The sequence below is a fragment of the Chelonia mydas genome, chromosome 9, assembly GCF_015237465.2.
Source record: "Chelonia mydas isolate rCheMyd1 chromosome 9, rCheMyd1.pri.v2, whole genome shotgun sequence".
Classification (NCBI taxonomy): domain Eukaryota; kingdom Metazoa; phylum Chordata; order Testudines; family Cheloniidae; genus Chelonia; species Chelonia mydas.
This window is the reverse complement of record NC_057855.1, coordinates 31,053,906-31,071,648: the sequence shown is the minus strand read 5'-3', so window position 1 is coordinate 31,071,648 and position 17,743 is coordinate 31,053,906. Positions and strand designations below refer to the sequence as shown.

General features: G+C 39.2%; 1 protein-coding gene across 1 annotated transcript in view; it reads right to left on the bottom strand.

Moving 5' to 3' along the window:
• Nucleotides 1–17,743, bottom strand: part of SLC9A9 (solute carrier family 9 member A9) — a 310,159-nt gene that overhangs the window by 224,019 nt on the left and 68,397 nt on the right. Inside the window, exon 5 of the mRNA XM_037908590.2 lies at nt 4,613–4,728. Within this exon, the coding sequence (XP_037764518.1) occupies nt 4,613–4,728 (116 nt within the window). The remainder of the gene's footprint in view (nt 1–4,612; nt 4,729–17,743) is intronic.

Here is a 17,743-nt window from a genome sequence, read left to right as displayed (position 1 = left end):
CAAAGAACTGGGACTCCGCTTTTTGTTCTAATTATTTCTAGATTCTAATTATTGAAACTTTCATTTCGGATTAGAAAATCAGATACAACTGAGTAAGAATTTACGCCAAATTAGAACAGAACCAAGCTTTGAATATGTTGGGTTAATGTTTCACTTACTTTCCAACATTTTCACTTCTTGGCTTTGGCCAGGAGCAGAAGCAGAGGTGCACTAATATTGAAAGGAAACTGTTCTCTCGTTGTTTACAGCTAAAATATCACAAGAAAGGAAATCAAAATGTCTGGCAATGCTGGAAGCCCACTCTTTCAAGAATTCTGGCCTTATTTTGAACAAAGGAGATGGATATCAGCTTCAGATAACCACTTATCTGACCTAAACAAATTTCTGAACCATTGAAATGCATCCATTACAAAGCTACTCAGCTATAACTTAGTATCATAAATTGGCCAAGGAGAATTTCAGACACAAGAAGGAATGTCCCTTGCCAGAATCCAATAAAATGCCTAAGGTCTGTTTTATAGTACAACATTTAGATTGCTTTGTTGATAGAAACTAAATATAAACAAATTAATCTGGCCAAGAAAGAAATGAATTCAAATTTTTATTGAGAGTCAATTCAGTTTGGTACGTCTTTTGCACCTTCACCAATACAAAGACTCCTTTACCATTTAATTTATCCCTAATAGCAGGACTGTTTCAGCACAGGCCATGGGGTCCTCTCCTCACTCTAGCAGAGGGTCCTCCTTCAATGGGGTGAATTGCACAGCCCTCTCTCAAAAAAGACCGGCCACCAGATGATGAAAAAATGGATCTCACCAAGGGTGCTACTGCTGAAGGGAGACTTAGCAGAAAGAAGAGCTAGGGTTTGCTGAGGGATTGTGTCCAGTGGAAGAACTGAGGGTTAACTCACATTGAGGGCATATCCCAACATGAAGTTCAGATAATCAGGAATTTTGGATATTTATCTGAATGCAACTTTGAGTTTCACCCATCTCATCACAATGAAGAGGGGAAGCAGGCCTGGATATGTAGTCTTTACTATGGTAGATGGGGTACTCTACGTCTATGATGCACTTGTAAGCTCAGCAGATCTTAAATTATATGACACATATGTATTTGGAAGACTGATATTTTTGTTTCTTCACCTGATAGGAATAATATTCTCAGACTTACTTATTTGAATCAACTATTTCCAACTGTGTCACTATATAAACTGAGGCCCAGTGCAGCTGCACAGCACTAGAGTGCCTGTGGAAAATAACCCCAAAGAGGGGTGATCTAGACCAGGGAAGATCATCATGGCATATGGGGATCACAGGCGGTGTACAGCTACATTACCTGTGTGCAAGTCTTTGTTCCCCTTTTATAGTTGGACACTTAACAGGTTTATGGGTCTGCTACTATCTGTCAAGCAGTAGAGGGTCATGCTTTTAGATCCAGAGGTCCCAAATTCAGTCCTTGCAGATGACCCATCCTATGACACTGTTACAAATAATCTACTGTATGGGGATCTCAACTGCTAGGGATCTCTGATGCTCAGGACAAGTTTCCACATTGCAGCTTCTAAGTCACCACCTGCCTGCTGCTGGTATAGAGGAGATGGCTGATGTGTTGAATTTTGAAATGACAAAAAACAGGGACAAACTTTCTATGAAAATATTTGCAACCAACTCTATTGGGGAATCCATACACCCCCATAATTCCTAGCTGCTGCATCAGCCCGGTAGGACCGTTGGCAGAATCATAGCTGAGAATCTGGGCCTGAATATTTCCTCACTCTATAAGTTTGAATAATGTAACTAGTATAAATGTGGCATAGAGGGGTTGCTTCAGACATAACTGTGCTCAGTAATCTGAATGCCTTCTTTGTCCATACTGAATTATAAAATGAGATATTAAAAAATAATCTGCTCTATTATTTTAGGAAGTCTTATAAGACAATGTAAACCCAAAATTAATAAAAGGAAACCCCCTTTTTCTTCTTTTCATACAAATAATAACAATATAATCATAGCGGAAACCCTCAGCAGGTTAGGATGCAATGTATTTAGCTTAATAAATTAAGAAAAGTAACATTTTTAATAATGCAAGCTCAGCCAAGAAAAGCAGGCAAGTAGGACTAAATTCCTCTTGTTAATACTTCAACATTACTGAAATATCTTATCTAGTTAGTCACAAAACTTGAGGTACTTAAAGTTGCACCTGTAATAACACTAATTATCCAGTTGATCACAAGAGTTCTCAGCTGATTGATTATGTTCTTCTGTAATGAGAATAGATGATACCTCCCATTACATCTGATTTGCTTGACTTTTGATAAATTATGCCACTTGATCAGCATTATAAAAAATATTCACATAGCTCTGGTGTTTAAAACTATATTTATATAAGCACAGCAGGGAGAATTCTGCATAGAGAAGCCTGTGCTTTTCAAAGTAAAATGTCCATCTGATGGTTTGCCTGGAACATCATTGTCTTCTCCTGATAATTCTAAAGCATTGTTAGGGGAAGACATATTTTGTAGAATGAAAAATTCAATAGGGACAGACAGAACTTGTTTTCTAAGGGCTATGGAAAATAAAAAGGCTGTTTTGCAGAGATGGTGTGGTTACATTCCAGAAACTAGAGGGGATTTCCCAGGTATCCCAAAACTAATTGCAGAAATTTTAGGGGAATTTAACAAAAAAATCTAGGCAGTGAAGAATATTAAAATGTATTTCAGGAAATTCTCAGTATTACAGTTTTTCCTTCATAGATGAACACGTTTTCATAAATCTCTACAGCAGCTTGCAGTGTTTCCAGATTGAATCTGTATTAGGTATATTTTCAAGACCCTCAAACACTTTCCCCAGTGTGTCCAAACACAAGTACAGTGGTAGTCCAAGTCCAAAAGCAAGTTCAGTAGGAAAGCATCTTGCATAGTGGAGAATCTCCTCTTTACTGATTTTATACAAAACTATGTATGAGAAAGCAACAAACAAAAAACAAGTCCTAGACTGCTATATCACTGTCTTCCCATTCTCAACACTTATGTCACAATATTCTGTACCTCTCACTTGCACATCTGTGTTTACCTTTCCAAGAGCTATATTCTTCACATATAACATACAATTTGTTCCATTTTGTCATTGATCTGATAAATAAGAAGCTCATATGAAGCAACTTCTGCCTTGTCAACAGATCAGTTTTTACTACCTTCTTAGGCTTACTCTCTTTTCACAACCAAGGGCAATTACAATCAGTTTATTTAAAAAACAACACCTTGTAATCCAATGCGCTGATGAAAAATCAGGTGGAAAATACAATTTTCACTCAGCTAGTGATTTATTATTTCATCTTATTTCTATAACACTTGACTAGATAATTTCTTTTGTGAGGAGATCACCAATTATCATGTGTCAAATTGCCACTCTCATTCCTAGTCTAGCAGCACACATCAAGGTCCAGTATTTGAACAATAAGAAGTAGAATAAGTTCTCCTATTAGTACAGTTTTTAATGGTTAACATTCTATTTTATGTCCACTAGCAAGTCCTACACCACAGTGAAATGAGCATCGTCTATCATTAAAGCAATTAAGCATTTAATTCAAATTTCCATCTCTTTGAGAAATTGAAAATGCATGGATAGAATTAAAGGGACCAAATAACACTGCCTGAAATGTTGAAACTGGATGAGAGAACAAGGCAAGACTGAATATTGGAAGAGCTGTTGGAGATGGTTTAGGTACTTTATGTAAGTAGGCATTAAATTACATGCAATATTGGTTGTTAATTACTCGAGTTTGGTCTGCGCTGCAAAGTTTGGATCTGGATAAGAACTTTCCCAAAGTTCAGGGATGTGTGGACCTGGGGCTTTAGTTCTGGCCCATTTCTATATTACACATATTATTACATATGCAATAGACAACCTATCAGGAATTAAGGTATCTACAATTAGAAAATCTACAAGCACATTTATAATTAAGGACAGGATCTAACTTCCATTAACATCAATAGAAGGACTCTTATTGACTTTATTGAGAATTGGATCAGGACCTAAAAAGGGGGAGGAAGACGAGAGTGGGGAGGGTACGTTCACTTACATCAATGCTAAATTTGACCCTGCATATCTAGAACAGAAGGATATATCTTCTAGTATTCAGAGTAGCAGCCGTGTTTGTCTGTATCTGCAAAAAGAAAAGGAGTACTTGTGGCACCTTAGAGACTAACAAATTTATTTGAGCATACGCGAGCTATAGCTCACGAAAGCTTATGCTCAAATAAATTTGTTAGTCTCTAAGGTGCCACAAGTATTCCTTTTCTTCTAGAATTATTATTCCTTAAACCTTAGTGACACTGGGAGGCATCCTCTAGAGTTTGGTCCATTTCAACATTTCAAAGTTTGTGGACTAAACAAGCACAATTAAACTAACTACTAACATAAATAAGAGAAGAATCTTTCCACATAGTGAATGTTTCTTTTGACCTAACATTTCTGGTTACGAGACTATACATCAGCTATTTAACAGCTAGTGGAGTAAAATCAGCACAAGCAGATGGAAACATTAGATTCTGGTCTCCACATTTGACAGTTTTGTGGCCAAAAGTTAAAAAAAAAATTTAAACCATTACCTGGGTCTGTAGCAGACATCAACGAGCCAAAAAATAAACAGTCTGTGAAGTGAAAATCCCCTCCTTTTAACCGGCCAACATGTATCATGGCCTTCACAAAGCCATACATTATCAACCTGTCAGAGAAAAGAAAGACAGAGATGCAGACATAGTATTCCACTTTTACTCTCTTCATTTCACAACACTAAATAGTTTCCTGTTTAAACCACTAGGTTGTCTTCTCCAACTTCTTTTAAATACACCTATTGTATGAGTACTGAACACAAACTGTTGCTGTCATATAAGTCGACTTCTGTTTCAGCTGTTGAAATATTGTATCAAAATTGTCTAGACATTTGAAGAACAAAAACCTTTTACTGAATATTAGCAATTTATTCACCTGCTGACGGATGACAATACATTTAGCCGTTTATTTTACAAAAATAAAATAGAGTCATCTAAAGAAGAGATGATCAAAAGTAATCTGTCAAACATTATAGAGCCTTCACACAAACGTAGTGACATGAGTGGCTGTGTTGACTTGTTCTGATGTTCTTAAATGGATTGTTTTCTCAGTTTTGTGTGTGTGCGTGTGTTTAATGCTTCCAGTACAGACTGAGTTAAAATCTCAGGTTAGTCATCACAATGAGATGGATATTTAAGACTCCCAAGAACAATCAGTCAACAAGTCAGGTTTTAAAATGTGGTGCTACAGTACTGCCAGTTTCACAAAAAAAATTAAGGCCTTGTTTACACTACAGAGTTTTGTCAACAAAAGAGTGAATACATACACTCTGCGATGCAACTTTTGGCGGTAAAAATGCCCTGTTTTGGTGACAAAATAAAGCCATCCTGACGAGCGACAAAGTGCCAGGAAGGGCATATATATTTGTGTAGGTACATAGAATAATCTATATGGTAAAGTCTATGGGCCAGATCCTCAACTTGTAAAGTTGCCATGAAAAATATGGAGTGACTCAATTCATACCAGCTGAGGATCTGGCTCTTTATTTTAAATAAACAGGAAAATGAAAGACCAAAAACATCACTGTTATGTTCACTATGTTTACGTCACCATCTGTATTTTGGGACATTAATACATTTCAGAAAAACAATGTTATGTTTTAGGTGATTGTGTCACTGTTTATTGCTTGGTGAACACAATTTATAGGTATCTGAGGGGTAGCCATGTTAGTCTGGATCTGTAAAAGCGGCAAACGACGAAGTGGGTATTCACCCACAAAAGCTTATGCTCCAATACGTCTGTTAAAGGTGCCACAGGACTATAAGGTGTCTATAAGGTGCCACAGGACTCTTTGCCGCTTTTACAATTTATAGGGTCTGTTGGGATACAGAAAAAGGGCCTGATTTTACTCCGAGTCAATTAAAATTTTATCATTTATTGCAGTGGGAGCAGGATCAAGACCAAACTAACCATTTCAGTAAGACAACATAGAGTGAATTAAATTTAAAAACACTTTGACTTTCATCTCTCATTTAGAATTAGCATATTTTAATAAAGGTCACATCTTAATGAAGGTCATTTCTTAATAGAGATACTATAAGAAATGTAAAAAACTATAATAGTTGGCTATAGACATTTTAAATAACATTTAAATAAAACTAGTTCTATTCTATTTCATTTTGGGTTTTCTAGCCAGCTCAACAGGCAGTGTTCCTGTCATATTCTCTGCCTTTAAAATGTTAAAATGCCTTCTAGATATACAAAATAATCCAAAAACCTACATGGGCAAATTCTCATCTGGTGTAAATTGTCATCAGTGGAGCTATGACCATTCACACCAGCAGAAGATCTGCCCCCAGGAAATAATTTATACATTTTCAGCACAATATAAAATAGATTTATACAAATAACATTTGAAAATAGAAGTACACACATGTGAATGCACGTAAATTTATTTCTCTGGAAATATGACAGGCTGAATATGTTATTTGTTTAGTTTGTTTTATTTACATTTGAAATGACATTGTATTTATTATACTGCATAGTGAACCAGATTCTAATCTCAGTTACACAAACATATACCCATGGTAATTCCACTTAAATCAGATGCAGCTGATGAGCAAGAATACACTTGACAGATTCTGAAGTCAGAGTAAACCCAGAATAATTCCACTCAAAATCATTGGAGTTACTCCAGGTTTACATTAGTGTAACTGAGACCAGAATCTGTCCCTCTGTTTTCTTGCTCATCAATTCTTCTTAGCTGAAAATGTCAGCCTACCTATATCATTTTATACAGTCAGTTACATGTAGAGGTTATTATGTGAAAACCATTGATTGTCCCAAGCGAACTGCGGACACTTTGCAAGGATGCAATTTATCTCTGAGCAATGTTGATAATAGATTTCTTGAAATTATTAATGAGGTAGTACAAACACTTCCATTCCACAACAAAGAACGTATTTGGAAGCTGGATCTGGCTGGATATCTGAGCTCCCAACCACAGTGATATCATACAGTACTGCACATCAGGAGTGCTTTTAATGGAGATCCAGTGAGGAAAGCACACCTTTGTGACAGCTTGCCATTAATCCCAGGAAATGGCCTGCACTGAGGTTGCTATTGCTTTTATAAGGTGAAAGGGGTTGGGGTGTGAGGAGACGACCTCATTGTGCTAGGCACAGTACAAACACCAAAGAAAAAGATGGTCCCTGCCCCAAAGAGCATAAAATCTAGGTATAAGAGAAAAGACAACAGGCAGATAGAGACAGACCAATGGGAGAGTACAAGGAAACAATGATACAATACTGGTTAGCATGATAGGCAGTGGCAACCATGCAGCAGCTACCTAATCATTGTCAAGTTTTTTAAAGGCAACCTGGTAAAGGATAGTTTTAAGGAGGAACTGGAAGGAGGATACTGAGGTAGCTTTGAGGATGTTTATGGGGAGAATCTCCCAAGTGTGATGGGAAGCTGGGAGAAAGCATGAAGGCTCTTATTTGAAACTTTAACAAGTGGGCAATGGAAGCTGACATCATGGGCTGAGCAGAAGCAGTCGATAATGAATGAGAGGGGATAGGTAGGGTGGGGATTGACAGTGAAGGGCCTTGAAAGCGAAGACAAGCAGCTTATGTTTGATATAATAGAGAAGGGGAAGCCAGGGGTGGGATCCAAAGAGAGGGGTGACATGGTCAAAGCAACGGTCTAGGTGAATGATCCTTGCAGCAGCATTCTGAAGGATATGAACAGGGCAAGACTGCATTTGTCAAAGCCAGAGAAAAGGATGCTGCAGTTATCGAGATGATGAGAGCTGTGCGGATGGATAGGAAAGGCCATATCTTAGAGACATTATACAGAAAGAATCAGCAAGCTTTAGACATAGCCTGGATGTGAGAACCTAGAGAGAGTTCTTAGGTGAAGATGATGCCCACATTACAGGCCTGAGTGATAGGCAGTGACAAGTCACACTGCACACAGGGGAGAGTTTGGGGGGCATCGGGGTCCAGGTGCTCAATATTATGATGCACTTGCTTTGCTTCTCCTTCAACATCAGTCACTTTCTGAGAGACCTGCTTTTCAATCAGATTTCTTGCTCATCAGAACACTATTGTGTTGGAAAATTTTTGACTAGCTTCACTTCTATGATTGGGGCCCTTTAGACGTGACCATAATATAAATAAATTATCTAGCATAATAATTCTGCTAAAACCATGCTGGAAAAGAGCCTTATAACCTGTCAGTCTAGCTCCCCTGAATTCTCAGAAGAAGAGAACTAATAAGCTTATCTCTTGACTTAACTACTGCCTCAATCAAGAAATGTTTTGGTTCTCATTTCTCCTATTTATTAGGTACCTTACCCGCTCTGCTCTATGATCAGGTTTGCAGTGTATCCTGTACTGAAATGTTTCCCTCCATTTCCTTTTATAACTGTTTTAGCAGTGTGCAGATAGTGGAATACACATTGAAAATCAGCAGAATTTTTGTGGGGCCACTAGATAGCAGGATGTTTTGGATCACTGAGTTTTGTTTAATATTTGAACCATTTCACTGAAGAAAAAATTGTGTTACATTCTTTTTTCTTTTTTTAGGGCAAAAATTTCCGTTAAATCTTACCAATGACATAGTGATTCAAACCATACTTAATTTTTGTGGTTGTACTCTATTTCACTCTTGATCTTAATGTGATTAGCTATGTTCCTTTGCCTAAAAGCAAATTTATAATATTAAAGAAAAATGGATATCTGTGCACATATTCCTAAGCCTATTGTACTAAATATTTTAGTGGGGTTTTACCCCTAACCAGCTGCAGACATTTAGAGGGTTGATTTTCAAAGTCAAAGGCAGTTAGGCACTTGATTCCCATTGGGAGTCAATGGAAGTTGAATGCCTAATTTCTGGTTTTGCCTTTGAAAATCTCACTTATTATTTGTTTTAATTTAATTATTTATAGGGTGTCCATCACCATTGTATCCTGGCTCTAAATGAAGTGCAATGCATTAGTCTGGACTGAAGATGAGAAAGGTGTGGATGTCTCAACACACAACATCTTACCATTGCTTACTGCAGCTGAAGAACTTTGCTTCTACATGTGAATCCAAGAGCAGTTAGGGGTCCAGAAGGACCCCTGAGATTGCAAACCTCTGCAGAAAAAGCAGAGGAAAATAATTAGCAATGGTGGAGGTATGGTCTCCATTAAAGAATAGGTCACAACACATCAGATGATCTAGGTGTTCTTCCTGCTGCCATCGTCACCTCGGGCTTCTCTGGATTAAGCCTTAGACAGCTCACTCTCATCCAAGTTTCTGTCTCAGACAGGTGGTTGGAAAGCAAAGAAACTCCCCCAAACTGTGCTGTCTGATTCGAATGAATGAGAAAGACAGAAATGTCAGCAAACGTACTGATGGCATTGTGGCTCAGAAAGTCTCACTAGTGGGCTCACATACACACTGAACTAGAGGGTGAAAAAATGGAACCCTGAGAGACCTCATGGAAGAGTGAGGGAGGAAGGGGGACATGAGAAATTACCCAACACGGCCCTCTCAGTGGAGCAGATGCTTCACACAGTACAGACGTTACAAAAGAAATATCAGCGTTTCTGCCCTATCACATTTTTAAATACAGCCTCTGGAGGGATTGCAGTTCTCACTGACATTTGACACAGGCTGTTAATGTGAACACACAGATTTTCAGAGCTTGCATAACAAGCCTTAGGTACATGTGAGGTGAAACTAAGCACACTAAATCCTACAAATCTTCCCTAGTAAAAATTTGCTCCAATGATGCAGTCAGGTGGGAAAATGTGCTGTTGAGTCTTGCCTGCTAAAATAGCTGGGCCAGAGCCTCAGCTGGATTAAACTGGCATAGCTCCATCTGACACTCAGTGTCTAAAGACAGACAGGAAAAAAGATATGACAATAAATACAAAAAAATTACACACATTTATATTGTTGTTCAGAAGATGCCCTTGATTAGTAGCTGATTACCAGGCAAGCTACAGGGAAAAGTAATTAAATGGAATGGAAGCCGTCCTCAATTTAAAGTCACAGGGGATGTAATTAAAATTTAATAGAAGCCACTGCTTCTAAATGAAGATCTACAGCATACATACTGTATGATCTGTGTAGACATCCAAATCTATCTGATGGTGGTGAGTCAACTACTGATGTTTCTCCATTTCTGTTATTTAGCAACACATACTTCTACTGAACCTCATTGTTAATAATAAAAAGAAAAGGAGGACTTGTGGCACCTTAGAGACTAACAAATTTATTTGAGCATAAGCTTTCGTGTGCTACAGCTCACTTCATCGGATGCATTCTCTAAGGTGCCACAAGTACTCCTTTTCTTTTTGCGAATACAGACTAACACGGCTGCTACTCTGAAACCCATTGTTAATAATGTTTTTATTGCATTAAAAGGTTTAAAAACACAGTTCCTGCTTTTCAAATATTTGTATGAATGTGCTCTTTAGCATGACTAGACTCGTAATTTAAATCTTACTTGCCAGATCTGTTTTCTAATCCAAAGAGAATTTTTCATTTCTTTTTTAATTCCCTAAAGAACCTCTCTGCACCTAGACATGATTATCTTGTAGCCTGCAGCCAACTGATGGTGGCAACAGATTGAAAGCATGCAAGTAAAGGATACAAAAATATTGAACAGTTCAATTTATTTCTTTCCACAGTGAATAGTCAAATTAACAAAACTACTATGGAAAAAGTATAAGAAGGTTGATTTTATTCTTTCTGTGTGTCAGGTTACTTAGAGATTGACTGATGATTTATATCACAACACTAATAAAACGAGTTACTAGTCAGAATTAAGAATATGTCACAAAATATAAATAGCAGAGATGAAAATGAAATATCCATTCCCTTGCCCCGATTCTTCTATTTCAACCTTATCAGTATATTCTTTAAAAAAATTCTATGTAGAGAGGAATGTTTCAAATGATCTGTTTTGGTTATAATTAAATGACTCATTATTTCAACGCGCTCTATCTAGCTAGTATGTGCTTCTTTTTGTCATCTTTCAAATCAGCGTTGGCACCAGAAAAGGTATTTTCATGGGCTTTCCTTTTAAAAAAAATGTTTATTAACTAAGCAAATACAGAAATATCCACTGAAATGCCTCAGACAACAATAAACTGATAATACACTTACTCTGAACTATTCGTTACAAATCCCACATGCAGAAAAACCCTTTGGCAGTACAAATATCTGGTAGAACAGAAAAGAATGTGATTTCACACATCCTTTAGTATTCAAGGTTACCCAAAACACTTTACAAGCACTTCAGTACTGGCATAAGCCAGAACCATTCAACCAGTTGAGCTTCAGGACTCCACACATGGATTCTAGAAGATCAGTTCCCAAATACAAGCCACAAGCGGCACAGGAATGCTTGTGGCATAAGCAATGTGGTGTGGGAGACACTAAGCACTAGTGTTATGGAAGAAACTCATTTGCTCAGCATTATCCACCAAGGCAAGGAAAATATCTGCTATCAAGATTCCCCTCTCACCACAGCACTGACTTTGTCATTTCCCACGGGATGCTTGACCCCCGCTCTGCTCCAGGGCCCACCCCACTCCACCTCTTCCTCCAAGGCTCCACCTCTTCCCACTCCTGCCCCACCTCTTCCCACCTTCGCTCCGCCCCCTCCTTCCAGCGCCTCCTGCCTATAACCCAGTGGGCTAGCTTGCCTTTATTGTATTTACTGCTTTGCATTATATTTAGCAGTAATGCAAGAAACCCAAAGGCCTGTATCCTGTAAGACGACATTAGGTTCAGCAAGTTAGGATAAGGCTTGAGGCCTATGAACTTCGAACAGATAAACTTTGCACAGGTAAATGGCCCAATGGAAAACCCCAAGTATTTGGGGAGCTGAAAATAGAGTTTAAGGTGAAGTTCTGACCACAGGTAAATAATTCAACCACAGAAGTGTCCTGGCAATGAACTGATGTACATAATAGGTACATGAGATACATCTAAGGCTAGCCTGCTTGCTTGCCTATATATCTTTTCTTATAAGTTTCTTATTTTCTTGTAGGTTTGATTATTTGTTTTATTATAGTAGGTTTATAGGTTTAGAGTATATTTTGGCTGTAACACTAGGGACCTGCAGGCCACATCTTGTATGTTGAACTAAGGCAAAGTTAGCAAACATATGTTTGGGATCTTTCACCTAGATAGATGGTGATGACCTAAAGCATAAGGTCCATATATGGCTGCAACCTTTAACATGGAAGATGCTTTAAAACAGGTTGGGATAGGACCTTTCCTAAGTTCATATTCTTTTAAACTTAACAGGTACAGCACAACTTGGAAAGCACCAAAATAACCAGTTTGGACAGAAATAACAAATGTGATAACTAATCACAAGAGGCCATAATTAAAAATTGACATATATGATAATAAGTTGAGATCACTAATAGGAAAAAGACACTCCAACATTGGTAAGGTGAGGAAATACAAATAAGGAAAAGGGGGGAAATCCCCTACTGAATTTGCATCAAACATAGCCCCCCTTCCTGTTCCATGAGCACGAAGTTGGTAAGTGTGGAGAAGGGGCACAGAAAGGAGAAATACATCTCCTGCCTAGCAACAGGAGAGATGTAGGAATGGAGTGAGAAAGAGGAAATAGAAAGGTTACTTATCAGCAACCGTGGCCCTTCAGGTACGTCAGCTCTGCAGGTCTACATTCTGACATGAACATGTGCACATGGCACTGCTGGCCCACAACTTTCTAGAAAGCTGTAGCCATTCAGGATGATCCAAATACCAGATGGAGAGACACTGAGTTTGGATGTAAAATCTAGTCATGCTGCTGAGACAGTGAGTCTTGGGGCTATTGATAACAGCCCTATGATGTCTATAACAATGTAGGAGGTCTGAATACCAACCTAACATGCCAGAGTGGGTTCTGCAAGACAGTAATCTGTTAGTGTTTAATACCATTTTGCAAGGCAAAAGGTATTGGAAAATCAGATCTTCAGGTTTACTCATTCCTTAGTCAAGAAAACTCCATTAACTTCAATAAGAGCTAAAGGTGCTTAGCACCTAATAGAAGGTTGGACTCAGAGTCTGGATATGCAGATGAACTTCTGGGTTCTCAGAAAAACACTTCATGATTCTTTTGAAGCTCATCCATCATCACTTATATTTGAGAAGTATAATAGAATTTTGCTCAAGAAAAATGAATAATTGTTACACTTCAAAAAGAATTAACTTGGTTATCGCATTGTTACATGTATGACCATGGAAAATATCAGTTACCACATATGAGCATTTTGGACAACTTCAGATACTGGGAAAACACCTCACTCACCCCAAATATAGCAATGTGCAGTTATAGTTTTGTTAAACACTGTCAAAGACTTGATGAAAATAACTAAGACATAGCATGCACCTCTTCGCTTAACACAGTCCGTTCTTTCTAATACACTGTCACTTTGCCATAGATAATGAATACTGTTATTATTCTGATGCTTTCTTCAAACACATTTTTAGCAGCTTATACAGGCTTTACAGTTATAGTTTTTCCCCTGTAAATCAGTTTAGTTATTGTGTTGCATATCCTGGCCTTGATCAATCTTTTACAGAAAGAGAAGAGAATGGGAAAACCATTATAGGCTTCTATATAGAAGAATTTTGCGATGCGGTGAAATCATGCAGCACTTTGTTACATGGGCTTGACATAGCTTTAGGCCACTCAAATATGTTGTATTTTCTTCCTCACATGGCAGTCTCTGTCTAAAGTAGCCGGTTTCACTTTTGAGAGCTGCAACTGATTTCCTCCATTCACTATTGCCTCAATTTTCATCATGCCTCACGAGAGTAGAGAGGTGTGTGTACGGGGTGTTGGGAAGTCAGTGAATTATACTGAGGTCATTAAATGCAGCTGGAAATCCCTGAATAAACTGTACTCCCACTGTCTCCGGTTGTTTTTCTATCAGTCCTTAATATACTATTGTTTCACCACATTTTGGATTAACGAGATGGAAACCAATTCACCACAGCTTACAAGTACAGTATTGTTTAATGCATATTTGATATTCCTCTAATGAATACAACACAGCTTCAAGATCATTGTGTTCCTGAGCTCAATTTATATCAGAGGCAATATACGGTATGTACATAAAAATCTGAATCTCTTTGCAATGAAAAATATGCACTTGATCTTTGAGTGCTGACAAAAATCTCCTAATTACTGAGGCAAATGAGGCATGAAACATTGTCAAATGTAGAATGTTCGAAATATAGTGCCACTGAATATTTCATCTTGCTGCAAAGGGTTTGAACTTTAAATCAAGGTCTACCTGCTTGAGTATTAGTTATAGAGAGAACCTCCAACAAAGACTCTAGCAGATTGATAACCTAACGGAATAAATTTTTACAAAAGCAAGCAAACTCTGATACTGGCATTCCATTAAAAACTGATAAAATCTGCAAACCTAGATACAACTATGAGTGCATCCAGATACTAGAATGATGGATGGATGCTTTAGAAATGCATATAGTAATTAATAAATATTGGTTTTGCAAATGAAAAGGGATTGAGAAAATTATTGCAGACATGGAGAGACTTCCATATGAAGAGTGACTGAAGACATCAGAACTGATTAATTTAGAGAGGAGACAATGGAAGGGACATGAAATGATACAAAATAATCAATGGTAGAGAGCACATAGAGCTGGGTGCTGCTGTCTATCCTTTCTCATAGCACAAGAGCAATGTGAAGGTCAATTAAACTGAAAGGCAACACATTGAAACCTGACCAAAAGAAGTGCACTGTACTACAAATGGCTAATTAACTTATACAAAACTCATTGCCACACGGTATCGAGGACATTGGAGCAGGATTCAAAAAAAAAAATTACACATGCTTATGTGTAATGAAAATATCCACAGGTTTGTTAGGAAGTAGGGCTGGGTTAAAAAAACAAACCAAACAGAAAACAATGAGAGGGGAAATTTCACTACTTTTTTTTCAGTTTTCCTTTTTCCATTTTCAAAAATTTGAAATTAAAATTTCAGCCAAAATTTGAAAAAATTCAACTTGCTCTACTGGAAAGTTTTACAAAAATTGAAGGCAGAAGGCAACTGCTATCTCACTGCGGTTAGAAAGAAACTTCCCATATGGGCAGGCTGTCTCATTTTTATACTCTATTGGCCCTCTTGCACTTTCCTCTGAAACATCTACTGGCCACTGACAGAGACAGGATATTGAACTGGTCTGTACTGGGAGAGGGTAGTGCCATAATCAAGTGCCATAACTAAGTGTTATTCCCCTGCAATGCATCTTCTTTTAAACAACTATTTATTATGGGTCAGATGTGACTGTATAAAATTACTACATATTATATATATACACAGTGTTTAAGGCTTGTACCTGTGATTATAGCTATTATAATTGTATTGAAATTTTTGCTCCTTTACAAAAATAGTTTTAATTCTGTAAAGAAAGTCCTCCTAATTACCTTTATATAGTGAATATTTAAATTCAATACCAACTAGTAAATAGAAACAATAGCAGATGATAGCCTGTTGTAATACAATGGTACAACACACTTTCATAGGTAAGCAGGTTTGTTGAATGGTTAGAGCCCAGTTGGACCAGCCAGGACTCTCTGTTTCTATTCCTGGCCTTGTAACTCGCTATGGGTGGGATCCACAATGGTACTTAGATGCCTAAGTCCCACTTATAGGTGCCACTAACTAAGGTCCACAAAACTCCAGCCTGGTTGTTGCCTAACTCTGTAGGTACATAAGATTTTTCCTCTAGGCATGTACTCTTCTGTCTCATGATAGGTGTGCAGATGCCTATCTCCTGTCTAAGGCTCAGAGCAATTCACAAATCAGGAATGCCAGGCATTTGGCTCCCCAAGTCGTGTGTGTGTCTGATTGAGTAGGCAGCCCCTGAGCATGCCTACTGGATTGGGCCTCTCACACAAGTTCACACAAAATAGCCAGGTGTGGAATGAGGTGGAGGTGAGAAGAGGAGGAGGAGAAGGCCTTCCCTTGTAATCTTTAGCCTTGTGGATAGGGTACTCTCACAGAATGGGGAGACACCCAGTTCACGTCCTTCCTTCCTCCTCAGGAGGACAAAGGATCTGAACAGGGATAGGCTACTTTTCAGGTGCATGTGCTAACCAGTAGGCTCCGGGATAATCTGATGTGGGGGCTCCCTCAAACTCTCCGGTTAACTTGTTCCACTCACTAAACAATGGAATACTTAAATATTAGTTAGGCCCGAGAAAAAGTTGGAATGACTCGTAGCCCAGTGGTTAGGGCACTCATCTGAGAAGTGGCAGACCCCTGATCAACTCCCTTCTGCTGCTCAGGAGGAGGAAGACTTGAAGTGGGAGTCTCCTGCATCCTGGGTGAGTACCCTGCCCACTAGGCTAAAGATTATAAGGGAGGTATGTTCCTGTCTCCCCCTGATAATGTAGGCATCTGAGTGCCTAACGTCTCCCTATCTGTGGATCACTAGCAGAGCTAGGTGCCTCTGTGCAGCCCAGACTTAGGCCATGTTTAAACTAGAGAGTTTACAGAGGCACAACTATACTGATGCAATTACATTGCTGTAAGGTCTTCCATGTAGTTGCTCTATGCTGATGGGAGAGAGCACTTCCGTCGACATAATTAAACCACCCCCAACAAGCGGCATTAGCTACACTGGCAGGAGAGCATCTCCCACTGACATAGCGCTGTCCACACCAGTGCCTCTGTCAGTGTGACTTGATTCACGTCCCTGAGCGACATAAGTTATACCGACCAAAGTGCTAGCGTAGACATAGCCTTAGGTGCTTAGCTCCAAGGGATGGGGTATAGCACACAGCGCTCTCACCAGTGCCTCCCATTGGCCAGCTTAACTGGCTCCCCATCTAGCATGCTGGCTATGTGGATTCCAGTCAAAGGCCACTGTACCAGTGTTCCCTCTATTTTTTTAAGTCTACGTGCGGAATGAATTTTATGTGCACCAATATGGAGGTGATGTGTCACACATCACCTCCATATTGGTGCACATAACAGAATTCATGTGGTAGGGGTGGGACCAAGGGGCTCGGCGTGTGGGAGGGGGTTCAGGGCTGGGGCAGAGGGTTGGGGTTTTGAGGGATGAGGGTTCTGGTTGGGGGTGCAGGCTCTGGGGTGGGGCTGGGAATGAGGGGTTTGGGGTGCTGGCTGCCCAGGGGCTGTGGTGGGAGAGAGGATTCCCCCAGCCCACTCTTGCTGCATGGGGCTTAATAGGCAGCTACATGGCCAAGCAGCTGAGAGGGAACTTAGCCCTGTATCCTATGGGGACTACAGTGGCACAGCTCTGGTGCTGTAGCACTGTAGTGTAGATGCTTCCTACAGAGACGGAAGGGGTTTTTGCATCACTGTACGTAATCCATCTCCCTGAGTGGCGGTAGCTAGGTCGATGGAAGGATTCTTCTGTTGATCCAGTCACATGTACACTGGGGGTTAAAGTGACATAGCTGTAGTGGCTCAGGGGTGTGAATTTTTCACACCCCTGAGCACCATACCAATGTTGACTTAACTTTCAAGCATAGACCAGGCCTTAGGTGCCTGTCTCTCCCCATGCATTGTACAAGGAGCCTAGGTACCTAGCTCAGGCTTTATTGATAGCAGTATTATTCCTGTGATTTTCTAGGTGCTGTTACTTTCAGTGTTGCAGCGCC